The sequence below is a fragment of the Bombina bombina genome, chromosome 4 (assembly GCF_027579735.1).
Source record: "Bombina bombina isolate aBomBom1 chromosome 4, aBomBom1.pri, whole genome shotgun sequence".
NCBI classification, from domain to species: Eukaryota; Metazoa; Chordata; class Amphibia; order Anura; family Bombinatoridae; genus Bombina; species Bombina bombina.
In genome coordinates this window covers 565,260,607-565,288,222 of record NC_069502.1, presented here as the reverse complement: position 1 = coordinate 565,288,222, position 27,616 = coordinate 565,260,607, and the positions used below count along the sequence as shown (strand labels likewise).

At 42.5% G+C, this 27,616-nt stretch overlaps 1 protein-coding gene across 2 annotated transcripts in view; it reads left to right on the top strand.

Moving 5' to 3' along the window:
• The window catches only part of SRSF12 (serine and arginine rich splicing factor 12), an 81,049-nt gene that overhangs the window by 31,119 nt on the left and 22,314 nt on the right, over positions 1–27,616 (top strand). Inside the window, exon 4 of one of the 2 annotated variants that reach the window (XM_053710534.1) lies at positions 14,921–15,044. In XM_053710534.1, coding sequence (XP_053566509.1) covers positions 14,921–15,044 — 124 coding nt within the window. Of the gene's footprint in view, positions 1–14,920; positions 15,063–27,616 lie in introns of both variants that reach the window. The other variant, XM_053710533.1, reaches the window with a different exon arrangement.

The window sequence follows — 27,616 nt, the reverse complement described above, 5'->3', positions numbered from 1 at the left end:
ACCTCCTAGTTATGGGAGTGATCCATCCAGTTCCAAAAGAGGGACAGGGATTTTACTCAAATCTGTTTGTGGTTCCCAAAAAAGAGGCAACCTTCAGACCAATTTTAGATTTCAAGATCTTAAACAGATTCCTCAGAGTCCCATCATTCAAGATGGAGACTATTCGTACCATCCTACCTATGATCCAGGAGGGTCAATATATGATTACAGTGGATTTAAAGGATGCTTATCTTCACATTCCGATACACAAAGATCATCATTGGTTTCTCAGGTTTGCCTTTCTAGACAGGCATTACCAGTTTGTAGCTCTTCCCTTTGGATTAGCTACAGCCCCAAGAATCTTTACGAAGGTTCTGGGGTCACTTCTGGCGGTCCTAAGACCGCGGGGCATAGCAGTGGCCCCTTATTTAGACGACATCCTGATACAGGCGTCAAATTTCAAAATTGCCAAGTCTCATACGGACATAGTTCTGGCATTTCTGTGGTCGCATGGGTGGAAGGTGAACGAAGAAAAGAGTTCTCTATCCCCCCCACAAGAGTCTCCTTTCTGGGAACTCTAATAGATTCTGTAGAAATGAGGATTTACCTGACAGAGTCCAGGTTATCAAAACTTCTAAATTCCTGCTGTGTTCTTCGTTCCATTTCTCGCCCTTCGGTGGCTCAGTGTATGGAAGTAATCGGCTTAATGGTAGCGGCAATGGACATAGTGCCATTTGCACGCCTACATCTCAGACCGCTGCAACTATGCATGCTCAGTCAGTGGAATGGGGATTACACAGATTTGTCCCCTCTACTAAATGTGGATCAAGAGACCAGGGATTCTCTTCTCTGGTGGCTATCTCGGGTCAATCTGTCCAAAGGTATGACATATATATCCAGATTGGACAATTGTAACGACAGATGCCAGCCTTCTAGGCTGGGGGGCAGTCTGGAACCCCCTGAAGGCTCAGGGATCGTGGACTCAGGAGGAGACACTCCTTCCAATAAACATTCTGGAACTGAGAGCGATATTCAATGCTCTTCAGGCTTGGCCTCAGCTAGCGACAATGAGGTTCCTCAGATTTCAGTCGTACAACATCACGACACTGGCTTACATCAACCATCAAGGGGGAACCAGGAGTTCCCTAGCGATGTTAGAAGTCTCAAAGATAATTCGCTGGGCAGAGATTCACTCTTGCCACCTATCGGCTATCCATATCCCAGGTGTAGAGAACTGGGAGGCGGATTTTCTAAGTCGTCAGACTTTTCATCCGGGGGAGTGGGAACTCCATCCGGAGGTGTTTGCTCAATTGGTTCATTGTTGGGGCAAACCAGAACTGGATCTCATGGCGTCTCGCCAGAACGCCAAACTTCCTTGTTACGGATCCAGGTCCAGGGATCCCAAGGCGACGCTGATAGATGCTCTAGCAGCACCTTGGTCTTTCAACCTGGCTTATGTGTTTCCACAGTTTCCTCTGCTCCCTCGTCTGATTGCCAAAATCAAGTAGGAGAGAGCATCAGTGATCTTGATAGCGCCTGCGTGGCCACGCAGGACTTGGTATGCAGATCTGGTGGACATGTCATCCTTTCCACCATGGACTCTGCCGCTGAGACAGGACCTTCTACTTCAAGGTCCTTTCAACCATCCAAATCTACTTTCTCTGAGACTGACTGCCTGGAGATTGAACGCTTGATTTTATCAAAGCGTGGCTTCTCCAAGTCAGTCATTGATACCTTTAATTCAGGCACGAAAGCCTGTCACCAGGAAAATTTAACATAAGATATGGCGTAAATATCTTTATTGGTGTGAATCCAAGGGTTACTCATGGAGTAAGGTCAGGATTCCCAAGATATTATCTTTTCTCCAAGAAGGATTGGAAAAAGGATTGTCAGCTAGTTCCTTAAAGGGACAGATTTCTGCTCTGTCTATTCTTTTGCACAAGCGTCTGGTGGATGTTCCAGACGTTCAGGCTTTTGTTAGAATCAAGCCTGTATTTAAACCTGTTGCTCCGCCATGGAGCTTAAATTTGGTTCTTAAGGTTCTTCAAGGGGTTCCGTTTGAACCTCTTCATTCCACAGATATCAAACTTTTATCTTGGAAAGTTCTTTTTTTGGTAGCTATTTCCTCGTCTCGTAGAGTTTCAGAGTTATCTGCCTTACAATGTGATTCTCCTTATCTGATCTTCTATGCAGATAAGGTAGTTCTGCGTACCAAACCTGGGTTTTTACCTAAGGTGGTATCTAATAAGAATAACAATCAGGAGATTGTTGTTCTATCATTGTGTCCTAATCCTTCTTCAAAAAAGGAACGTCTATTACACAATCTTGACGTGGTTCGTGCTTTAAAGTATTATTTACAAGCTACTAAGGATTTTCGTCAAACATCTGCTTTGTTTGTTGTCTACTCTGGACAGAGGAGAGGCCAAAAGGCTTCGGCAACCTCTCTTTCGTTTTGGCTAAGAAGCATAATCCGCTTAGCTTATGAGACTGCTGGCCAGCAGCCTCCTGAAAGGATTACAGCTCATTCTACTAGAGCTGTGGCTTCCACATGGGCTTTTAAAAATGAGGCTTCTGTTGAACAGATTTGCAAGGCGGCGACTTGGTCTTCGCTTCATACCTTTTCAAAATTCTATAAATTTGATACTTTTGCTTCTTCTGAGGCTATTTTTGGGAGAGAGGTTTTACAGGCAGTGGTACCTGCCTTGTCCCTCCCTTCATCCGTGTACTTTAGCTTTGGTATTGGTATCCCACAAGTAATGGATGATCCGTGGACTGGATACACCTTACAAGAGAAAACATAATTTATGCTTACCTGATAAATTTATTTCTCTTGTGGTGTATCCAGTCCACGGCCCGCCCTGTCATTTTAAGGCAGGTATTTTTTAACTTTAAACTACAGTCACCACTGCACCCTATGGTTTCTCCTTTCTCTGCTTATCTTCGGTCGAATAACTGGATATGGCAGTTAGGGGAGGAGCTATATAGCAGCTCTGCTGTGGGTGATCCTCTTGCAACTTCCTGTTGGGAAGGAGAATATCCCACAAGTAATGGATGATCCGTGGACTGGATACACCACAAGAGAAATACATTTTTCAGGTAAGCATAAATTGTTTTTTCTGCTATGTAGGATCCCCCTAACCATCCAACCTCCCTATTCTCCCCCCCCCCCCAACTATTGCCGCCATCCTAGGTACTTAAGTAGCTGCCCCATCCCTCCCTGTTTTCCCTTTTTCCTTCCATATGGCAGGGAGAGTCCACAACTTCATTCCTTAATGTTGGGAAATACTACACCTGGCCACCACCTCAGCCACCTCACACCTCAGCCAAAGGCTTAAATATCCCTCCAACTTCCCCTATCCCCCCAGTCATTCTTTGCCTTTCATCGCTATAGGCGGTGGCAGAGAAGTGTCAGAAGATTTGGATAGTCTTGTAATGGGTATGTTCCTTTTAAAGGGACAGTAAACTTTAAAAATGTTATATAATTCTGCACATAGTGCAGAATTATATAACATTATTTAGGTGCTATAGCCATAAAACGCATTTTTTACCTTTTTTTAATTTGCTAAAAATATGTTGCTTTTACAGACCCGCTCTCTGCTGAGCTTGTCTGTTATTTTTAGTCAGCGCATCGGGCCAGCTGTATAGTCACAGCTCGGCCCGACCGCGCCATAAGACTAAGTGCAGCTCGCTCCTGTAACATTATTTTTAAGGTTTACTGTCCCTTTAAGAAAGGACTGGAGTTTTAAGTAATCACGTCAACCTCTCAGTGAGAGTATTGATGAAAGTTAGTCTGGAGATGCAGGGAAACTTTTTTTTCTGCGAACCCATCCAGACTGTCACCAACAGCTTCTGAGCAATCCGTGTTAACGAGTTTCACTGATTGCTGTTACACACTCAAGTCCATGTCAGAAGCGCTGCTACAAGACTGTCACACTTGAGAGGCTGTGCCTGTTCCACTGCATGGATCCTGGAGTGTAAGATCTTTTTTTATATATACCCTTTAAAATGCTATACAGGGTCACATTGTGGCTCCTTTATACCTTGATAAGATCAAGGGATAATCTCTCCTTCAGGGAGATTATTTGAACAGCTTGGGGCTTTATATCTGCTTAATGTGAGGTTTTTGTTAGGTTTTTTTGAGCTCACACTTGGGCTTGGAACAAATGGTTTTCACTTTCGTATTTGAAGTGTTGTGCAGCTCATAATAGTTTAGCGCCCTTTTTCATAGCAGGGGAAGTCCTGTCTTACGCACCACGTGATCAGGTGCAGTCTCTTTCATTTCCTAAGATCCTGCTGCAGACAACATTCCTGAAGAAAGTGTGTTCACTGTTGGCTGTCTGGGTCTAGGAGGTAGTGAGTGCCCCAGCCATTGGGAGTATTAAGGTGCCGTTTTTTAAATAAAAGCATTTTTTTTGTTTGTCCTTCTGTGGGTATATACAAAGCTATGGAGGACTCTGATACTACATTAGATGGTTACGCTCCTACTGTACTGATTAATAATTCCTGTTTATATTGTGAGGAGGCTGCGGTTTGCCCGCCTGCTCAATTTTGTTCCATTTGCCTAAACACTGTTCTAAAGTCTAAGAAGGGAGACAAGCCTGTTAATACTCATAGTGCTATTGGCCCCTCTGAGCCGTCTACCTCTTAGGAATCTGGGTCTACATGCAGTTCCCCACGGCTCAACTAATCCTCCATCTGGAGGGGGCCTTTTCCATCTAAAGGGGAGGAAAGTCCACGGCTTCATTCATTACTTGTGGGAAATAAGAACCTGGCCACCAGGAGGAGGCAGACACCCCAGCCAAAGGCTCAAACACCTCCCCCTCATCCCCTAGTCATTCTTTGCCTTTCGTTACAGGAGGTTAGCAGAAAAGTGTCGGAAAATTCAGAGTAGTCTCTTATGGAGGGTAGTACTCTTCAGAATGGGACTGGAGTTTTAAGTAGTCCTGTCAACCTCTGTGAGAGCATGGATGAAAGTTTGAGTCCGGAGATTCAGGGAGAGTCTGTCTGCGAAACCATCCTGACTCATTTTAACAGCTCCATAAGAAATTGGCATTGACCAGTTTCGCTGCCTGCTTCCTACACTCAAGTCCATGTCAGGAGCGATGCTACTACACTGTCACACTTGAGGCAGTGTTCCTGTTCCACGGCGTAGATTCTGGTAAGATCATTTCGTTTTTATACACATAATGAGAATGCAGAAGACAGGGTCACAGTGTGATGCCTCTCATCTTTATATAATCAAGGGTTAACATCCCTTGTAAGGGGATTATTGAACAGGAGGTTTATACATAATGTTTATTGTCATTGCTGTGATATGTGTGAGATGAGGCTCTGGCAATGGGTGAACTTTAGTTTCCTTTCGGGAGTATTTGCATGGCTGTTTTGGCACTCTTTCTCGCTAGTGCAGGAGCGGCCCTGCAAGGCATTCCTTCTGACCGGGTGTGGCCTAATCTACCACCTTGCTTGACTGGTGTGCAGGAGACTAAACGGTTTCTGTGGTCCTATGAGGTGGTGAGTGCCCCAGCCATTGGAGGTTATAAGGGTGCCATTGTTTATATTTTAACTAGTCCATAATAAAGCCGCAAGCTATGAAGGACTCTCACTCTTTAACAAAGTCTAGTACCTGTGTTTATTGTGAGGAGGTTATGGTATATCCGCCTGCTCAACTATGTTGCATTGCCTTGATAATGTCTCAACTTCTTGAAATATAATGTTTAGTACTACTGAGCCGTCCACCTCTGAAGGCTCCGCATCCTGTGAGGTGCGTCCCCTGCATTCATCTCGGAGTACACATGCAGTGCCCCAGGGCATGTCTATTTCTCCTTCGGGGGAAATCTGTTGGCCATCAGACTTTGCGGATCATCTGCAAACGGCGGTCTCTAAGGTGATTAGTTCCTTACCTGCTAAGCGCAAGCGTAGGGTAAAATATGGCGATCCGGCCCAGGAGTCATATATACTCCTATGGATATCTTGGAAAGGTCATCCGCTGACTAGGACGGCTCCGACTCTTCAGAGGACGTTCCTTTTGGGTCGGAATCCATGTCATCTAAAGCTCCGTCTGCAGAGGAGCCTGACTTTAGATTTAGAATGGAAAATTTGCTCTTTTTGCTGAGGTAGGTGCTTGCTACTCTCGAGGTTCCGGAACCGAAACTACCAGAGGAACCTTGATTCCTAAGCTTGATAAAGTGTATGAGGACAGGGTGGTACCTCATACCTTCCCGGTTCCTGTTAAGATGGCTAACATTATTAAGAATGAATGGGAGAGATTAGGTTATTCCTTTTCCCTTTCTTCTTTTAGGAAACTGTTCCCCATTCCGGACTCTCAGCTCGAGCTATGGGGAACCGTTCCTAAGGTGGATGGTGCTATCTCTATGCTCGCAAAGCGGATTATATATAGTTTGTCGTTCAAAGAGCACATAGAAAAAGTTAGAAAACATATTAAAGAAAATGTTTCCAACACACAGGGTTTGTTTTTCAGCCGGCAGCGGTGGTAGTGGCGGTTGCCAGAGCTGCAACATATTGGTGCAAATCTCTGTCTGATATGGTCGAGAGGGGCTCTCCCCTCGATGAAATACAAGAGAGAATTAAGGCCTTGAGGGTATCTAATTCTTTTATTTGTGATGCCAATATGCAAATTATTCGCCTGAATGTTAAGGGTTCACGGTTTTCTGTACTATCCCGCAGGGCTCTATGGCTAAAGTTGTGGTCTGCAGACATAACCTCTAAGTACAGACTTATCCCTTTCAGGGAAAGATCCTGTTCGGTCCAGGAATGGACTCTATCATATCCACGGTGTCGGGAGGCAAGGGTGCTTTCCTACTGCAGGATAAGAAGGTTAAGCCTAAGGGATCTACTTTTCGTCCCATTCGTGCAGACAAGGCCCAATGCCAGCAGCCCGCCGTGAAAGCGGATCAGTCCAAAGGTGCTTGGAAGCTAGCTTAGTCTTGGAATAAGTCCAAGCAGAACAAGAAGCCCGCCGAAACAAAGTTGGCATGAAGGGGTCGGCCCCCGACTGGTCTGCAGACCAAGTAGGGGACAGATTATCTCTCTTCTCAGAGGCCTGGTTGCAGGATGTTCAGGACCCTTGGGTTCTGGAGGTTGTCGCCCAAGAATACAGGATAGGGTTCAGAACTCATCCGCCCAGGGGCAGATTCCTCCTGTCAAATCTGTCTTTCAGACCAGAAAAGTGAGAAGCCTTTCTAGAATGTGTGAGGGATCTCTTCTTAATGAGTTATTGTACCAGTACCCCCAGCAGAAAGCGGTCTAGGGTACTATTCGAACCTTTTTGTGGTCCCAAAGAAGCAGGGCATGTTCCGCCTGATTCTAGACCTAAAATGTTTAAACAAATTTTTGACTGTTCCATCGTTCAAAATAGAAACTATCAGATGTATTTTGCCCCTAGTTCAAGAGGGTCATTTCATGACAATATACTTCAAGGATGCCTACCTTCATGTGCCAATCCACAGGGATCACTTCAGGTTCCTGAGATTTGCGTTTCTGGACTAACATTTCCAGTTTGTGGTCCTTCTCTTTGGTATGGTGACGGCCCAGAGTCTTCACAAAGGTTCTGGGGTCGCTGCTTGCAGTAGCCAGATCCAGAGGCATTGTTGTGACGCCCTATCTGGACGACATCCAAGTCCAGGCGCCGTTGTTTAGTCTCGCAGAGGATCAGTCGAGGGCCCTTCTTTTGCTCCAATCTCATGGTTGGAAGATAAACTCAGGAAAGAGCTCCCTGATTCCCAGCAACAGGGTGGAGTTCCTGGGAACGATAATAGATTCTATATCCATAAGGATATTTCTCACAGATCAGCGATGCTGAAAGATTTGTCCGCCTGTCTTGCCCTTCAGTCCTACTCCAGTCCCTCTGTGGCTCAGAGTATGGAGGTGATCTGGCTCATGGTATCCAGCATAGATGTCATTCCCTTCTCCAGGTTCGATCTCAGACCTCTTCAGTTGTGCATGTTGAGACAGTGGAACGGTGATCATACAGACCTATGTTAGCAGATTTCTCTGGACAAGGGACTCCCTCTCTTGGTGGATCCGTCCGGAACAACTGTCCCAAGGGACATCCTTCCTGAGACCGTCCTGGGAGATTGTAACCATGGATGTGAGTCTGGCAGGATGGGGAGCTGTTTGGGGTGCCAGGATGACACAGGGAAAATGGTCTCGAGAGGAGTCTCTCTCCTCCTGATCCATATTCTGGAACTTCGAGCGATCTACAATGCTCTGAAGGCGTGGCCTCTTCTGTAGTCGTTCAGCTTGATCAGATTCCAGCCAGACATTACCTTAGTGGCTTACATCAACCATCAGGGGGGATGAGAAGCTCCCTAGCTATAAAGGAGGTTTCTTGGATATTGAAATGGGCTGCTCGCTCTCAGCAGTCCACATTCTGGGTGTGGACAACTGGTAACCGATTTTTCTCTGCAAGCAATCCTTCCATCCGGGGGAATGGTCTCTCCACCCCAAGGTGTTTGCAGAGATTTGTCACAAATGGTTACTCTAGAGATCTCATAACGTCCAGATACGGGTCGCGGTCCAGGGATCCCCAGGCAGAGCTGATAGATGCCTTGGCAGTACCTTGCGGTTTCAACCTAGCTTACATTTTTCTACTGTTGCAACTTCTACCTCGTGTTGTGGCCCGCATCAAGCAGAAGCAAGCTTTGGCTATTCTAATTTCTCCGTCGTGGCCACGGAGGACGTGGTTTGCGGATCTGGTGAGAATATCGTCTCCTCCATGGAGGTTACCCTGTCGCAGGGATCTGTTGGTACAGGGTCCTTTTCAACATCAAAATCTAGATTCTCTGAGGCTGACTTTGTGGAGATTGAACGCTTAGTCTTGGCCCAGAGGGGGTTTCCTGAAAGAGTGATTGCCACTCGTTCAGGCCAGGAAGCCGGTCACTCGTCACATCTATCAATAAGGTGTGGAGGACTTTTCCTGGTGTGAGAAGCATGGCTATCCTTGGCACAAGGTTAAGATATCCAGGATTGTCTTTTCTCCAGGGTGGCACACAGAGTATCTGAGTTGGCGGTTTTTGCGAGAGGTTTTACAGGCTGTGGTGCCCTCAGATTAGGGTCTGCCTCTTGCCCTCCCATTTTCATTCAGTGTCCTCTAGAGCTTGGGTATTTGTTCCCACAAGTAATGAATGGAGCCGTGGACTCTCCTCCCCTTTAGATGGAGAATTTAAGTTATGCTTACCTGATAATTTAATTTCCATCGTGGGGAGGAGAGTCTACGGTCCCGCCCGTTGCTCTGGTGGGCGGACCTAAATTTAGTTTGTTCTTCTGGCATCATTTATACCCTGATATTTCTCCTACTGTTCCTTGTTCCCTCGGCAGAATGACTGGGGGATGAGGGAAGTGGGGGCCTTTGGTTGGAGTGTCTTTGCTTCCTCCTGGTGGCCAGGTTCTTATTTCCCACAAGTAATGAATGAAGCCGTACACTCTTCTCCCCACAATGGAAATTAAATTATCAGGTAAGCATAATTTTTATATTTTTCCAGCGGATTTTACCGCGCAGTTACTATTAGCGGTGTCAGCGGTCCTGAGTGCCTTACTTTGCTCTAACAAATACAAGACAAAGGTTAAACATAGTTCTCCTGATCTAGAGACATCTAAATAGTTGCCGGATTTAGCTACTTTGTCCCAGCTATCCGTGGATGAGTTAACCTCTAGCTTCAGAGGGTGAACTTTCCGAGTCAGAGACTTCAGTTTCTAAACCTCCTTCAGCAGAGGAACCCTCCTTTTTTATGATTAAAAATTGAGCATATGCGTTTTTTTATTATCGGAGGTTCCGTCTATGCTAGAGTTGTCAGAGGCTACACTCCCTGAGGAACCTAAGATCTCTAAATTAGACATGGTTTATGAAAATAGGAAGGTCCCTCTGACTTTTCCTGTGCCAGTTTAGATGGGGAACATTATTAGTAACAAATGGGAAAAAGTAGGAACTTTGGATAAGAAAATTGAAACTTTTCTGAGGAAGATGTTTCAATGTACGGGGTTTTTATTTCAACTGGCGGAAGCTGTAGCCACGGTTGCTGGAGCAGCTACCTATTGCTGCGACACTGTCGGAGCTCATTGAGGTGGAGACTCCCCTTGAGGATATTCAGAAGAGAATTAAAGCACTGAGAATGGCTAACTCTTTTTAATCTGTGACGTGAATATGCAGATTATTTGCATAAATGCAAAGGTTCCTGCTTTGCGGTTCCAGCCCGTCAGGCTCTGGTTGAAGTCTTGGTCTGCGGATATAATTCATGTCCCGATTCACAGGGAACATTTTCAGTTCCTGAGGTTTTGCTTTTTTGGACCTGCACTCAATTCATAGCTCTTCCGTTTGGCTTAGCTACTGCTCCAAGGATATTTGCGAAGTTTCTAGACATTGCCAGAACATGAGGTATTGCCTTACTTGGACGATATCTTGGTACATGGCACCATCTTTTCGTCTAGCGGAAGAACATTCTTAGAACCCTTCTCAATCTTCGATCACATGGATGAAAGATAAACTTGGAAAAGAGTTCTTACACAAGGTACAAGGGTGAATTTCCTGGGGTCAATAATAGACTCCATATCCATGAGACTATTCCTCACAGATCAGAGACGTTGCAAGCTAACTTCTGCATGTCTTGCCCTCCAGGCCTCCTTGAGACCATCAGTGGCTCAGTGTATGGAGGTTATTGGACTCATGGTGTCTTGTATGGACATAATTCCTTTTGCCAGATTCCATCTCAGACCCTTACATCTATGCATGCTAAGACAATGGAACGGCGACCATTCAGATCTGTCTCAAGATCATGCTGGACAACCTGTCGAGACTTGCTCTCTTGGGGGCTTTGTCCAGATCATCTATCCCAAGGCACGTGCTTCTTGAGACCGTCCTGGGAGATTGTGACTACGGACGCAAGCCTTTCTGGCTGGGGAGCCATTTGGGGTGCCAAGGTGGCACAAGGTCTGTGGACTCAGGAGTTGTCCTCCCTTCCGATCAATATTTTGGAAATCTTCAATGCCTTGGAGGCTTGGCCCCTTCTGGGTTCGTCCCAGTTTATCAGATTCCAATCCGACAATATAACCTCGGTTGCCTACATCAACCATCGGGGGGGACGAGAAGTTCCTTGGTGATGAGAGAAGTATCTCAAATACTAAAGTGGGCGGAGACTCACGGATGTTCATTGTCAGCGATCCACATTCTGGGTGTGGACAACTGGGAAGCGGACTTCGTCAGCATGCAATCCTTTTACCCAGGGGAAGGGTCTCCACCTCAAGGTGTTTGCAGAGATATGCGGTGAGTGGGGGACACCAGAGAGATCTCATGGCATCCCGCCTCAATACCAAACTACCCAGGTAGTTCCATGGAGGTTCAGACTCGTATCTTTTTTTTTTTTTTTTTTCTTCCCCTAATTACCGCTTCTCCCTCTTGTGGTGGCTCTCATCAAGCAGGAGCGAGAATCGGTGATCGTGGCCACGGACGTGGTTTGCGGATCTGGTTGGGATGTCCTCATCTCAGTGGAGGTTACTTTGTCGCAGAGATCTGCTGATACAGGGTCCCTTCGTTCATCAAAATCTAGATTCTCTGAGGCTGACTGCATGGAGATTGAACGCTTAGCCTTAGCCAAGAGAGGATTTTCTGAGTTATTGACACTAGCTCAAGCTCGTAAGCCAGTTACTTGTATCTACCATAAAGTGTGGAGGACTTGCTTGTACTAGTGGTGAAGAGCGTAGTTTTTCCTTGCATAAGGTTGTTAGAATTTTATCTTTTCTCCAGGATGGACTGGAGAAGGGTTTATCTGCTAGTTCCCTGAAGGGACAAATAATAATGGGGCTCTGCCTTGTTCTTAGTGTTTTGCAGCAAGCTCAGTTTGAGCCTATGCATACAGTTGACATTAAATCTTGGAAGGTTCTTAAGATTTCTGCTTTGCAATGTAACCCCCCCCCCCCCAATCTGGTTTTTCATGCTAAGGCAGTTTTATGCACTAACTTAGGGTTCCTCCCTATGGTGGTGTCAGATTGTAACATTATTCAAGAGATTACTAAGGCTACTAAGGAATTCAGACAATCTTCTTCGTTTGTCATCTATACAGGGAAGCGTAAGGGGCAGAAGGCTACTACGACTTTATCTTTCTGGTTGAGGGGTTTCATCCGCTTAGTTTGAGACAGCAGGACTACAGCCTCCTGAGGTTACAGCTCATTCCACTAGAGCAGTCGCTTCCTCCTAGGCTTTTAAGAAAGAAGCCTCAATGGATCAGATATGTAAGGCGCGAACCTGGTCCTCCTTACACACTTTTTTCTAAATTTTACAAGTTTGATGTGTTTGCTTTGGCTGAAGCAGCGTTCGGGAGAAAAGTTTTGCAGGCTGTGGTGCCCTCAGAATAGACTCAGTCAATTCTTTTTTTTTTTTCCTGCTCCCTCCCATTATTCATTGTGTTCTCTGGAGCTTGGGTATAGTTTTCCAAACAGTAAGGAATGAAGTTGTGGACTCTCTCTGCCTTATGGAAGAAAAACATAATTTATGCTTACCAGATAAATTCCTTTCCTTCCTGGCATGGAGAGTCAACAACCCCACCCGTAATTTATGTTTTTGTTGGGTGGCTCTGTTTTTTATTTTCTGGCACCACCTGATGTTTCTCCTACTTTACCTTGTTCCCTGAGCAGAATGACTTGAGGATAGGGAAAGTGGGAGGGATATTTAAGCCTTTGGCTGGCATGTCTTGGCCTCCTCCTGGTGGCCAGGTGTTTAATTTCCCAACAGTAAGGAATTATGTCATACTCTCCCTGCCAGGAAGGAAAGGAATTTATCTGGTAAGCATAAACTGTTTTTTGTCTGTAGCATAGGGCACTCCCTTCCCTCTCCCCTTTCGCTGCTGAACCGCCCACCCACCGGCACCAGCAGAAGATTGTTACAGATGGTGACACACAGTACCTCTAGTTAAATGCACTAGGTTATCTGAATTCTACAAATATATACTTTTGTGTAGCCATTATGGGTTTGGTGATCACTATAGTATAGCAAGTTTTAGTGTTAAACTGATAATTCCAACCTTGAAGTATTTTTGGTCTATCTACTATTCGTTAATTGGAAACCTAGAAAAAAAGTCTAAAATCAGAGCAGCCTAATGCATATTTTGTAAAAATGGTTCTAAAAATAAAATGCAATTAAAATTCCTATTTTATTTATCATGCAGAGGGTACCGCTAGAAAGCATTGTTTCTGTTAAACAGTATATAAATGTGTGTGCTTAAAGGGACAGTCAACACCAGAATTTTTGTTGTTTTATAAGATAGATAATCCCTTAATTACCAATTCCCCAGTTTTGCATAACCAACAGTTATATTAATACACATTTTTACCTCTGTGATTACCTTGTATCTAAGCCTCAGTAGACTGTCCCCTTATTTCAGTTCTTTTGACAGACTTGCATTCTTAGCCAATCAGTTCTGGCTCCATGGTAAATTTACGTGCATGAGTTCAATGTTATCTATATGAAACACGTGAACTAATGCCCTCTAGTGGTGAAAATCTATCAAAATGCGTTTAGATTAGAGGCGGCGGCCTTCAAGGTCTAAGAAATTAGCATATGAACCTTCTAGGTTTAGCTTTCAGCTAAGAATACCAAAAGAACAAAGCAAATTGGTGATTAAAGTAAATTGTAAAGTTGTTTAAAATTACATTCCCTATTTGAAACACAAGTTTTTTTTGGACTTGACTGTCCCTTTAACAAGGGGATGATTATGGTGAAACTAGGTAAAATTGCCTATTTTATTTAAGAAAATAAACTGGGAAAAACCTATTATCTTAACAAGTTAAGCCCTAGAAACTCAAGACCCACTGTTTTAAAAGGTGATCACCTGCACCTTTTTAAATGGTATATTTTGTTGTTCGATAAGCATATTTTTTTAAAAATATATATATAAAATGCACTTTTACTACAACATTATAACAGGCTATCAAAAAGGCTAGTTTTAAAGTAAAAATAAAACCCCATATACACTTTAATAGCCAGGGTATCATTGTGGTTATAGATGTCCATTTATTTTAATAAATACTTAAAGGGACATGATAAACAGATGTTGAAACTGATGCAGCTTAGCTATAAAAAGCTTACTAGAAAATATCACCTGATCTCCATGTGAAGAAAGTAAGATATTTTACCTCAAAATATCCTAATTATTCACACCCCATTGTAAAGGACTTTAAGCAGCCAATCAGTATGCCTGTCCCAGGACTTGCAAGGGAGCGTGCCTCGTTATTTCCCTCTTCAGTTTAATGAAGTTTACTATGAAATCTCATGAGATCACAGTAAAACAGTTCATGATCTCATCCCTGCTGATTGGCTGCTGTTCATATTTTTTTTTACCTTCAGCTAGCTGGGCAGTAACTGAAAGATAACTTTTTACAGAAAACTTACTCTGTGATGAGCTGGGGACATTTTGAGGTTATATATCTTCCTGTTCTACATAGATATGTTCAGGTGATATTTTTCTGTCAGCTTTTTACTGTTGTGCTGCATCACTTTCAGGTGATTTAGCATATAAGTATTCTGTCCCTTTAAGGAAGTCCCTATGTGCAGACCAGTTAACATAACTATACCGAAAGGCACTTATTTATGAGGATAACCCCTTCTTTTTACTATAGAGTTTAGAGGGAAAAACCTTGTTTGTTTAATTTAAAAATAGATTTTTTTAAAAAATCTATTTTTTGCAAGTTTTTAGTCATAAAATATTCATAAAATAATGGTAGTTTTAAATCTGCTGGGTCTCCTGAAAAAATATATGAAAAATAGCCTACGGTAGGGATTAAATGTGAGCAGCATCCAAAAACTACAAAACGGCTCAGCAGTTAAAGTAGTTTTAATAAGTCTAAACGTGATTGCCCCCAAAATAACTAAGTTAGCATTTCAAACAGCAAAATTATATATATTTTTTTTAAAAAAATGTAATACTCTGTTCCATAGCTCCCGGGCAAATGAAAACTAAGGAACGTCGTAACTCCTCTCCAAATGATCGCAGAAGGTCTAGAAGTCGTAGTAGAAGGAGAACACGTAGCCGAAGCTCCTCTTGGGATCGTGGCAGAAGAAGGTCTGGCAGCTTAAAAGGGTAACTTGTATCTGCATGTTTGTAGTCAGTCATGCAGCTGTGTTATGTAATGTTTAAACATACATTATCCTAATTTGTGTTCCATGCCCTATAGGCAATAATTGATATAAATAATTATATCAGTGTTAAGTGTATCCTGTCAAGGGTTATTCCAGTGCAAACTACTTTGATGCCTCAGGAAATTTTGCAGTCTTACACTAAGCTCCTACACGAGTATTAAAAGGTTGCCTTGCACATTGTTCTGGGGCTATGAAGCCATATGGTAGTTTGTACTTGAATGTCCCTTTAATGGCTTGCATGAGTTTAATATATCAATTCTGTAAATCTTTCACATGAACATGGAAAGCAATTATGATTTCTCCAACATTGGTGTGTCCGGTCCACGGCGTCATCCTTATTTGTGGGAATATCTCTTCCCCAACAGGAAATGGCAAAGAGTCCCAGCAAAGCTGGCCATATAGTCCCTCCTAGGCTCCGCCCACCCCAGTCATTCTCTTTGCCGTTGCACAGGCAACATCTCCACGGAGATGGTTAAGAGTTTTTTGGTGTTTAAATGTAGTTTTTATTCTTCTATCAAGTGTTTGTTATTTTAAAATAGTGCTGGTATGTACTAAAATCGATTGCTGTTTCCACATAGGACTGTTGAGATGAAGTAACTTCAGTTGGGGGAAGCAGTTAGCAGACTTTTCTGCTTAAGGTATGACTAGCCATATTTCTAACAAGACGATGTAATGCTGGAAGGCTGTCATTTCCCCTCATGGGGACCGGTAAGCCATTTTCTTAGTCAAACAAACAGAATAAAGGGCTTATTATGGGCTAAAAAACTGGTAGACATTTTTATGGGCTAAATCGATTGCTTTATTTGGGCATTTTATCCATATTTATGCTGACAATTTGCATTTATGAACTTGGGGAACGTTTATTAAACGGCAGGCACTGTGTTAGACACCTTTTCCAGTCAGGGGGCCTTCCTAGTTGTAGACTGAGCCTCATTTTCGCGCCATTACTGCGCAGTTGTTTTTTGAGAGCAGGGCATGCAGATGCATGTGTGAGGATCTAAAAATTGCTGGAAAAGCTTCTAGAAGGCGTCAATTGGTATCGTATTCCCCACTGGGCTTGGTTGGGTCTCAGCAAAGACTATAGCTGGGACTGTATAGGGGTTAAATTTATAAACGGCTCCGGTTCCGTTATTTTAAGGGTTAAAGCTCTGAAATTTGGTGTGCAATACTATTAATGCTTTAAGACACTGTGGTGAAATTTTGGTAATTTTTGAACAATGCCTTCATACTTTTTCACATATTCAGTAATAAAGTGTTTTCTGTTTAAAATTTAAAGAGACAGTAACGGTTTTGTTTTAAAACGTTTTTTGTGCTTTGTTGACAAGTTTAAGCCTGTTTAACATGTCTGTACCTTCAGATAACCTATGTTCTATATGTATGAAAGCCAATGTGTCTCCCCATTTAAATTTATGTGATAATTGTGCCATATCGTCCAAACAAAGTAAGGACAGTACTGCCACAGATAATGAAATTGCCCAAGATGATTCCTCAGATGAGGGGAGTAAACATGATACTACATCATCTCCTACTGTGTCTACGCCAGTTTTGCCCATGCAGGAGGCCCCTAGTACATCTAGTGCGCCAATACTTATTACCATGCAACAATTAACGGCTGTAATGGATAACTCCATAGCAAATATTTTATCCAAAATGCCTACTTATCAGAGAAAACGCGATTGCTCTGTTTTAAACACTGAAGAGCAGGAGGGCGCTGATGATAATTGTTCTGTCATACCCTCACACCAATCTGAAGGGGCCATGAGGGAGGTTTTGTCAGATGGAGAAATTTCAGATTCAGGAAAAATTTCTCAACAAGCTGAACCTGATGTTGTGACATTTAAATTTAAATTAGAACATCTCTGCGCACTGCTTAAGGAGGTGTTATCTACTCTGGATGATTGTGACAACTTGGTCATTCCAGAGAAATTATGCAAGATGGACAAGTTCCTAGAGGTTCCGGTGCACCCCGACGCTTTTCCTATACCCAAGCGGGTGGCGGACATAGTAAATAAGGAGTGGGAAAAGCCCGGCATACATTTTGTTCCCCCCCCTATATTTAAGAAATTATTTCCTATGGTCGACCCCAGAAAGGACTTATGGCAGACAGTCCCTAAGGTCGAGGGGACAGTTTCTACTCTAAACAAACGCACTACTATTCCTATCGAAGATAGTTGTGCTTTCAAAGATCCTATGGATAAAAAATTGGAAGGTTTGCTTAAAAAGATTTTTGTACAGCAAGGTTACCTTCTACAACCCATTTCGTGCATTGTTCCTGTCACTACAGCAGCGTGGTTCTGGTTCGAGGAACTAGAAAAGTCGCTCAGTAGAGAGACTCCATATGAGGAGGTTATGGACAGAGTTCACACACTTAAATTGGCTAACTCTTTTATTTTAGATGCCGCTTTGCAATTAAGATTAGCGGCGAAAAATTCAGGGTTTGCTATCGTGGCGCGCAGAGCGCTTTGGCTAAAGTCTTGGTCAGCGGATGTGTCATCCAAGACAAAATTGCTTAACATCCCTTTCAAAGGTAAAACTCTATTTGGACCAGAATTGAAAGAGATTATTTCAGACATCACTGGGGGAAAGGGCCACGCCCTTCCACAAGATAGGTCTTTCAAGGCTAAAAATAAGTCTAATTTTCGTTCCTTTCGCAATTTCAGGAACGGACCGGCCTCTAATTCTGCATCCTCTAAGCAAGAGGGTAATGCCTCACAACCCAAACCAGCCTGGAAACCGATGCAAGGCTGGAACAAGGGTAAGCAGGCCAAGAAGCCTGCCGCTGCTAACAAAACAGCATGAAGGAGTAGCCCCCGATCCGGGACCGGATTTAGTGGGGGGCAGACTCTCTCTCTTTGCTCAGGCTTGGGCAAGATATGTTCAGGATCCCTGGGCGCTAGAAAGTTTCTCAAGGTTATCTCCTGGAATTCAAGGAACTACCCCCGAGGGGAAGGTTCCACATGTCTCACTTATCCTCAAACCAAATAAAGAGACAGGCATTCTTACATTGTGTAGAAGACCTGTTAAAGATGGGAGTGATACACCCAGTTCCAATAAAGGAACAAGGAATGGGATTTTATTCCAATCTGTTCGTAGTTCCCAAAAAAGAGGGAACTTTCAGACCAATTTTGGATTTGAAGATCCTAAACAAATTTCTCAGGGTACCATCATTCAAGATGGAAACCATTCGAACGATTCTACCCACTATCCAGGAAAGTCAATTTATGACTACCGTGGATCTAAAGGATGCGTACCTACATATTCCTATCCACAAAGAACATCATCAGTTCCTAAGGTTCGCTTTTCTGGACAAGCATTACCAGTTTGTGGCCCTCCCATTCGGGTTAGCCACTGCTCCAAGGATTTTCACAAAGGTGCTAGGGTCCCTTCTAGCGGTTCTAAGACCGAGGGGCATTGCAGTAGTACCTTACTTGGACGACATTCTAATACAAGCGTCGTCCCTGTCAAAAGCAAAGGCTCATACAGACATCGTTCTGGCCTTTCTCAGATCACACGGATGGAAGGTGAACATAGAAAAAAGTTCTCTGTCTCCGTCGACAAGAGTTCCCTTCTTGGGAACAATAATAGATTCCTTTGAAATGAGGATTTTTCTGACAGAGGTCAGAAAATCAAAACTTCTAAGCTCTTGTCAAGCTCTTCATTCTGTTCCTCGTCTTTCCATAGCGCAGTGCATGGAAGTAGTAGGGTTGATGGTTGCAGCAATGGACATAGTTCCTTTTGCACGAATTCATCTAAGACCATTACAACTGTGCATGCTCAAACAGTGGAATGGGGATTATACAGACTTGTCTCCAATGATTCAAGTAGATCAGAAGACCAGAGATTCACTCCGTTGGTGGCTGACCCTGGACCATCTGTCCCAGGGAATGAGCTTCCGCAGACCAGAGTGGGTCATTGTCACGACCGACGCCAGTCTAGTGGGCTGGGGCGCGGTCTGGGAATCCCTGAAAGCTCAGGGTCTATGGTCTCGGGAAGAGTCTCTTCTCCCGATAAACATTCTGGAACTGAGAGCGATATTCAATGCTCTCAGGGCTTGGCCTCAACTAGCAAAGGCCAGATTCATAAGGTTCCAATCAGACAACATGACGACCGTTGCGTATATCAATCATCAGGGGGGAACAAGGAGTTCCCTGGCGATGAAAGAAGTGACCAAAATAATTCAATGGGCGGAGGATCACTCCTGCCACCTGTCTGCGATCCACATCCCAGGTGTGGAAAACTGGGAGGCGGATTTTCTGAGTCGTCAGACATTCCATCCGGGGGAGTGGGAACTCCACCCGGAGATCTTTGCCCAAATAACCCAATTATGGGGCATTCCAGACATGGATCTGATGGCTTCTCGTCAGAACTTCAAGGTTCCTTGCTACGGGTCCAGATCCAGGGATCCCAAGGCGACTCTAGTAGATGCACTAGTAGCACCTTGGACCTTCAACCTAGCTTATGTATTTCCACAGTTTCCTCTTATTCCCAGGCTGGTAGCCAGTATCAATCAGGAGAGGGCCTCGGTGATCTTGATAGCTCCTGCGTGGCCATGCAGGACTTGGTATGCAGACCTGGTGAATATGTCATCGGTTCCACCATGGAAGCTACCTTTGAGACAGGACCTTCTTGTTCAGGGTCCATTCGAACATCCAAATCTGGTCTCCCTCCAGCTGACGGCTTGGAGATTGAACGCTTGATTCTATCGAAGCGTGGGTTTTCAGATTCTGTGATAGATACTCTGGTTCAGGCCAGAAAACCGGTAACTAGAAAGATTTACCATAAAATATGGAAAAGATATCTGTTGGTGTGAATCCAAAGGATTCCCATGGAATAAGATAAAGATTCCTAGGATTCTCTCCTTTCTACAAGAAGGTTTGGAGAAAGGATTATCTGCAAGTTTTCTAAAGGGACAGATCTCTGCTTTATCTGTCTTACTACACAAAAGACTGGCAGCTGTGCCAGATGTTCAAGCATTTGTCCAGGCTCTGGTTAGGATCAAGCCTGTTTACAGACCTTTGACTCCTCCCTGGAGTCTAAATCTAGTTCTTTCAGTTCTTCAAGGGGTTCCGTTTGAACCTTTACATTCCATAGATATTAAGTTACTATCTTGGAAAGTTTTGTTTTTGGTTGCAATTTCTTCTGCTTAGAAGAGTTTCAGAGTTATCTGCTCTGCAGTGTTCTCCTCCCTATTAACCAGGAGATAGTTGTACCTTCTTTATGTCTGAATCCAGTTTCAAAGAAGGAACGTTTGTTACACAATTTGGACGTAGTCCGTGCTCTAAAATTCTATTTAGAGGCTACAAAAGATTTCAGACAAACTTCTTCCTTGTTTGTTGTTTATTCTGGTAAAAGGAGAGGTCAAAAAGCGACTTCTACCTCTCTTTCCTTTTGGCTTAAAAGCATCATCCGATTGGCTTATGAGACTGCCGGACGGCAGCCTCCTGAAAGAATCGCAGCTCACTCCACTAGGGCTGTGGCTTCCACATGGGCCTTCAAGAACGAGGCTTCTGTTGATCAGATATGTAAGGCAGCGACTTGGTCTTCACTGCACACTTTTGCCAAATTTTACAAATTTGATACTTTTGCTTCTTCGGAGGCTATTTTTGGGAGAAAGGTTTTGCAAGCTGTGGTGCCTTCCGTTTAGGTAACCTGATTTGCTCCCTCCCTTCATCCGTGTCCTAAAGCTTTGGTATTGGTTCCCACAAGTAAGGATGACGCCGTGGACCCGACACACCAATGTTGGAGAAAACAGAATTTATGCTTACCTGATAAATTACTTTCTCCAACGGTGTGTCCGGTCCACGGCCCGCCCTGGTTTTTTAATCAGGTCTGATGAATTATTTTCTCTAACTACAGTCACCACGGTACCATATGGTTTCTCCTATATATATTTCCTCCTGTCCGTCGGTCGAATGACTGGGGTGGGCGGAGCCTAGGAGGGACTATATGGCCAGCTTTGCTGGGACTCTTTGCCATTTCCTGTTGGGGAAGAGATATTCCCACAAGTAAGGATGACGCCGTGGACCGGACACACCGTTGGAGAAAGTAATTTATCAGGTAAGCATAAATTCTGTTTTTATATCAATCATAATCAATACATATGTTTAATAGTATCTAATGCAACACAACTTGCATAAAGTACTTTCCCACTACTAAATGAGATGCCTGTGTCGTTAACCTTTTTAGTGGTAAACCATTCCAGCAAATATATAATGTGCTTTACTATTGGTGGCTGCACAAATTAACCTGTAAAAGAATTGGTGGAAAACTAATTCATAGCCTTAAAGTGGCATGGAGCCCAACATTTTGTCTTTGATTCAGAGCATACAATTTTAAACAACTTTCTAATTTGGTTTATTCTCTTGGTATTTTTTGTTGAAAAGCATACATAGGTATAGGAGCAGAAATGCACTACTACTGGGAGGTGGCTGCACATAAATGCCTCTTGGCATTGGCTCACAAGGTGTGTTCAATAAGCTCCCAGTAGGGCATTGCTGCTCCTTCAACAAGATACCAAGCGAATAAAATAACTTTTGATAATAGAAGTGCATTGGAAAGTTGTTTAAAACTGTATGCTTTGTCTGAATCATGAAAGAAAAAAATGTGGGTTTCATGTTCCTTTAAATAAAGAGTAGGCAGTGTGTGATCTAGTGTGATGGATCCCATGCCAGTGGAAACGATGTACAAAATAGGTAGAAATGTAAAATTGCTTTATACATTACACGCTATCAGATGTGATTACTGTACTGCTTGCATTAAATTAACAATTTAATTTTTTTTCATAAGGTGGTGAGAGTTCACAATCCATTACGCATGGGATTAAAATCCTGGCCACTAGAAGGAGGCAAAGATTCCCAAAACTTTCCAGAGCATGTGATCCCTCCCACTTCACTGGTATATTAATCTTTGACTCGCAGGAAGAAGGTTTAGATTTAAGGTGCTCCAGATTCTTCATTGAGAGGGGTCCTCAGACTGATTTTCCCCTTCTGAGAGCCGTTAGTGAGAGGCAGAGGGGAGATTGGAGTATGGGGCAGTTAGTGACACAATTACTCACAGTGAGGAGTTATTCACAGGCCTGCCACAGTTGTTGCAGGGACTGGTCCCTTAGCCGCCTCCTGTTTGGTCATCAAAATACTTCTCACTTATCTTCTGCAGTAAAATGTGCTTAGCACTGTGTGTGCTGTCTACTGAAAGCTGGTAAGCACAGAGGACTGGGCGCTCACATAGTCCACAGGCAATTAGCAGGTACCTTCTAAAATGTGACATTAAACCAACACTTTTATTTCATCTTTAATAAGTTGAAACTAAGCACTTAACATGTACAATAGGTGTCCTTAATCACTTTTTTTGTTTTTTTTTTTTGCATTCACAATATTAAAGGGACAGTCTAGTCAAAATGATTCAGATAGAGCATGCAATTTTAAGCAACTGATTGGTGGCTACATTTAGACACAGAAGATTCAAAAAGAAGTGCAGCCACTCCTCCCCTGTGCAAGCTGTTGTAAGGTAACTGCCAAACCTTATGTAGAACAAATCCAAAACAGAAGTCTGGAGCACTATCTAGGTTTTATATAAAATAATACCTTTATTTTAACAAGACTGGGTCCAATAAAATACGTTTCAAGTCAACAACTTTAATCATGTACATGATAAAGGGTGTTGACCCGAAAAAATTATATATATATATATATATATATATATATATATATATATTTATATATATATATATATATATATATATATATATATATATATATATATATATATATATATATATATATATATATATATATATATATATATATATATATATATATATATATATATATATATATATATAATCACTCACTTACAAGCTCTCAGCTAAGATTTAAAAGCAATAATGGAAAGGTTTTCATAGGATGTGTACCCGGTCCAGTATGAGAGTGCAGTTCCCTTCCGTGTTTTGTATATGTCTAGGGTTTACATATTCCTGTACACCCTTCCCTTGTTCAGTTTGTTTGGATTTGAAAGCTTGCATTGTGTGGCTGTTTTAGGGTCCCAGGTATTGGAAAGGACCTTGACGAGGTACCTGGGCTTGTCCCATTTGGCCAGATGCGGTGACTAACCTTTCCAGTTTTGCTTTTAAATCTTAGCTGAGAGCTTTTAAGATAATGCTGGGTTTCTCTGTGTGTTGTATTAATTTGTTTTGTAATTTTCCCTATGGTTCTTGCACCCAGACCTGACTGGGGTTAACTGCCTGTGACTCTGGGAACAGCGCAGCTTCCTGTGAGTGCCAGTGGCACCCAGAGCTGAGCATGTTGCAGGGTCATGGGATGTGTACCCGGTCCAGTATGAGAGTGTAGTTCCCTTCCGTGTTTTGTGTGTGTAATATATAGTGTGTATATGTGTGTGTGTATATGTATATATATATGTATATATATATATATATATATATATATATATATATATATATATATATATATATATATATATATATATATATATATATATATATATATAATGTATAATATAATATAATCTGTGTGTATATATTATCCCAGTCTTGTTGAAATAAAGGTGTGTGTTGGTTTTTTATTTTACTAATAAAGGTATAACAGGATGTGGAGATATTAAGGTCGTCTTCCCCCTTTAATGTGTGTGGGGCTTTATCTTGGGGTAGTGCTCCTTCCATTAGACTATAGTGTGTAGACATAGTTCTATATAGTCTTCCGGCTTGTCACCATCTAGATTCCCAGATGGTCAACTGGCATGAGACTACTGGTTTGAATCCCCAACTGTTCAGGAGGCTTATAATGTGGGTTTAGTCGAAGGGTATTAATGGTGGGATGTAGGAGTAGCCCCTGATTTGGTCTGTGATTAAGTGGCCCTGTGAAGAGGTGGACTCTAAGTCAGATATCGTCTTGATTAGTAATCATGCCCATGTGTTAGGGTAAGAATCAGGGAGGCCTGATAAGTGAAGGTGATGGGGGAAGGGTGAGGCGCTACCAAATGATGTCTAATTCTATCCTAGGTAAAAAGGCATTCTATTATCTGATAATGGAGAGGTTTTTGCGGTAATGGGGTGGGGGGGGGGGTCGTCTAGATTAAGACTCGTAGGGAGATTTTGAAGGGTAATGAGGCCTGCTCTATATCTCTCCATTTACTTTGGGATTTTGTCACCCCCCCATTGGAGAAATGTGGGTGAGCATAGCTGCCTCATAATACCTTTATGGATGGGGAGGCTACCCCTCCCATATTGACTGGGATATTTTAAGGACTTGTGGTCTATCCATGAGGGTTTGCCATGCCATACGTTTTTGGGTACCCTAAGCGGGAGACATTGGAATAATTATGTTAATTTGGGCAAAAAACTCATTTTTAAGGGCTTTAATTCGTCCTAACCAAGAGTCGAAGTTCTATTTTTGTTTTAGAGATCTTAATTTAGTTAAATGGGCGATAATTTTCATGAATGGTTTGGGAAATAAAAGGTCTTTTATATAAAGCCTGGACAGTGCTGCTGACTTCTGTTTTGGATTTGATCTACATTTAAGACACAAATCGGAAATTGCTACCCAAGTCCTGAACCAAAAATGGGCCGGCTTCTAATCGTTAATTTTTGCTTTTTTAAATACAGATACCAAGAAAACAAAGAAAAATGTATAATTGGAGTAAATTAGAAAGTTGCTTAAAATTGCATGCTCTATCTGAATCATGAAGGTTTAGTTTTGACTAGACTAATTTTAATGGATATGAAACCCAAAAAATGTATTTTGTAATGCAGACAGAGCATGCCTTTTAAACAAAAAAAAAAAAAGTTTCCAATATATTTTTAATATCATATTTGCTTAGTTCTCATGATATTCTTAGAGATATATAGGTAAGCATCTGGAGCTCTATATGGCAGGGAATAGTGCTGCCATCTAGTGCTCTTGCAAATGGATAACTTTCTTGCAAAACTTTTGCCATGTAGTGCTCCAGAAAAGGGCCGGCTCTTAAGTATATGTCCCTGCTTTCCAACAAGATACCAAGAGAGCGAAGAAAAATTGATAATGGAACTAAATTAGAAAGTTGTTTAAAAGTGCATGCTCTGTCTGAATCACGAAAGAAACATTTGGGATTTCAAATACCTTTTAAAGTTTGTATATACAGCCCTGGCCAAAAGTTTTGAGTGACACAAATTGTAATTTTCAGTCTGCTGCTTCAGTGGTTTTTAAATCTTTGTTGAATGTTACTATGGTATACTGAAGTATAATTACAAACATTTCATAAGTGTCAAAGGTTTTATTGACAATTATATTAAGTTTATGCAACGAGTCAATATTTGCAGTGTTGACCCTTCTTTTTCAAGACCTCTGCATCCTGACTGATTGCAGCCAATCTTTGCATAATCAATTATTGTAGTTTGTAAGAATTTTTTGTTTTTGTTTATCCGCCCCTTAAGATTGACTACAAGTTCTCAATGGGATTAAGGTCTGGGGAGTCTCCTGGCCATGGACCCAACATTTCGATGTTTTGTTCCCCAAGTCGCTTAGTTATCACTTTTGCCTTATGACAAAGTGCTCCATCATGCTGGGAAATGCATTGTTAGTCACCAAACTATTCTTGGATGATTGAGAGAAGTTGCTCTTGGAGGATGTTTTTGTACCATTCTTTTTCTTGTTAAGTGTGTTCAGTCCACGGGTCATCCATTACTTATGGGATATATTCTCCTTCCCTACAGGAAGTTGCAAGAGGATCACCCAAGCAGAGCTGCTATATAGCTCCTCCCCTCACATGTCATATCCAGTCATTCTCTTGCAACCCTCAACAAAGGAGGTCGCGAGAGGAGCTGGAGTTTTTACTTAATTATTCTTCAATCAAAAGTTTGTTATTTTAAATGGCACCGGAGTGTGCTGTTTTTCTATCTCAGGCAGTATTTGGAGGAAGAAACTGCCTGCGTTTTCTATGATCTTACCAGGCGTAACTAAGATCCACTGGCTGTTCTCGACATTCTGAGAAGTGGGGTAACTTCAGAAAATGGGAATAGCATGCGGGGTCTCCCGCAAATGAGGTATGTGCAGTGCAATATTTTCTGGGAATGGAATTGACTAAGAAAACACTGCTGTTACCCGTATGATGTAAGTACAGCCTTAAATGCAGTAGTAGTGACATGGTATCAGGCTGATAAATGTATGCACAGTAGAGTTATTTTCTAGGGACTAGAATTTGACTGAAAAAATACTGTTAATACTGATATAATGTGTGAGCCTTAACTGCAGTAGAAGCGACTGGTAGCAGGCTTAGTAATAACTTTACACAGCATCTGAAATGTTGTTTTTTAAAACGTTTACTGGCATGTTAATCGTTTTGTGAGGTACTTTGGTGATAAATCTTTTTGGGCATGATTTTTTTCCACACGGCTAACGTATATTTCTCATAGAAACCGTTATATCAGGTCTCCCACTGTTGTAATAGGAGTGGGAGGGACCTTTTTTAGCGCCTTGTTGCGCAGTTAAAATTCTAGCACAGTCTTCCTGCTTCTTCCTCTTTGATCCAGGACGTCTCCAGAGAGCTCAGGGATCTTCAAAATTCGTTTTTGAGGGAGGTAATCGGTCACAGCAGACCTGTGACAGTGTGTTTGACTGTGATAAAAGCGTTAAATCTTAATTTGATATCCGTTTTTTGGGTACTGAGGGGTTAATCATCCTTTTGCTAATGGGTTCAATCCTCTGCTAATTAATACATTTAAAGAATTGTTGACTATAACTGAACTAGTTCTTTGTTATTCAATTGTTTTTTAAAAAAGCGCTGCAGCGTTTTTTATATTGCTTGTAAACTTATTGAAGTAATTTCAAGCTTGCTAGCTTCATTGCTAGTCTTTTTAAACATGTCTGATACAGAGGAATCTGCTTGTTCATTATGTTTAAAAGCCGATGTGGAGCCCAATAGAAATGTGTACCAATTGTATTGATATTACTTTGAATAAAAGTCAATCTGTACCGATAAAGAAATTATCACCAGACAACGAGGGGTAAGTTATGCTGTCTAACTCTCCTCACGTGTCAGTACCTTCGTCTCCCGCTCGGGAGGTGCGTAAGATTGAGGCGCCAAGTACATCAAGGCCCTTACAAATCACTTTACATGATATGGCTAATGTTATGAAAGAAGTATTATACAATATGCCCGAGTTAAGAGGCAAGCGCGACAGCTCTGGGTTAAGGACAGATCGCGCCGATGACACGAGAGCCATGTCTGATACTGCGTCACAATTTGCAGAACATGAGGACGGAGAGCTTCATTCTGTGGGTGACTGTTCTGATTCGGGGAGACCGGATTCAGAAATTTAAAATTTTAAATTTAAGCTTGAGAACCTCCGCGTGTTGCTAGGGGAGGTGTTAGCGGCTCTGAATGATTGTGACACGGTGGCAATCCCAGAGAAATTATGTAGGCTGGATAAATACTATGCGGTACCGGTGTGTACTGACTTTTTTCCTATACCAAAGAGGCTTACAGAGATTATTAGCAAGGAGTGGG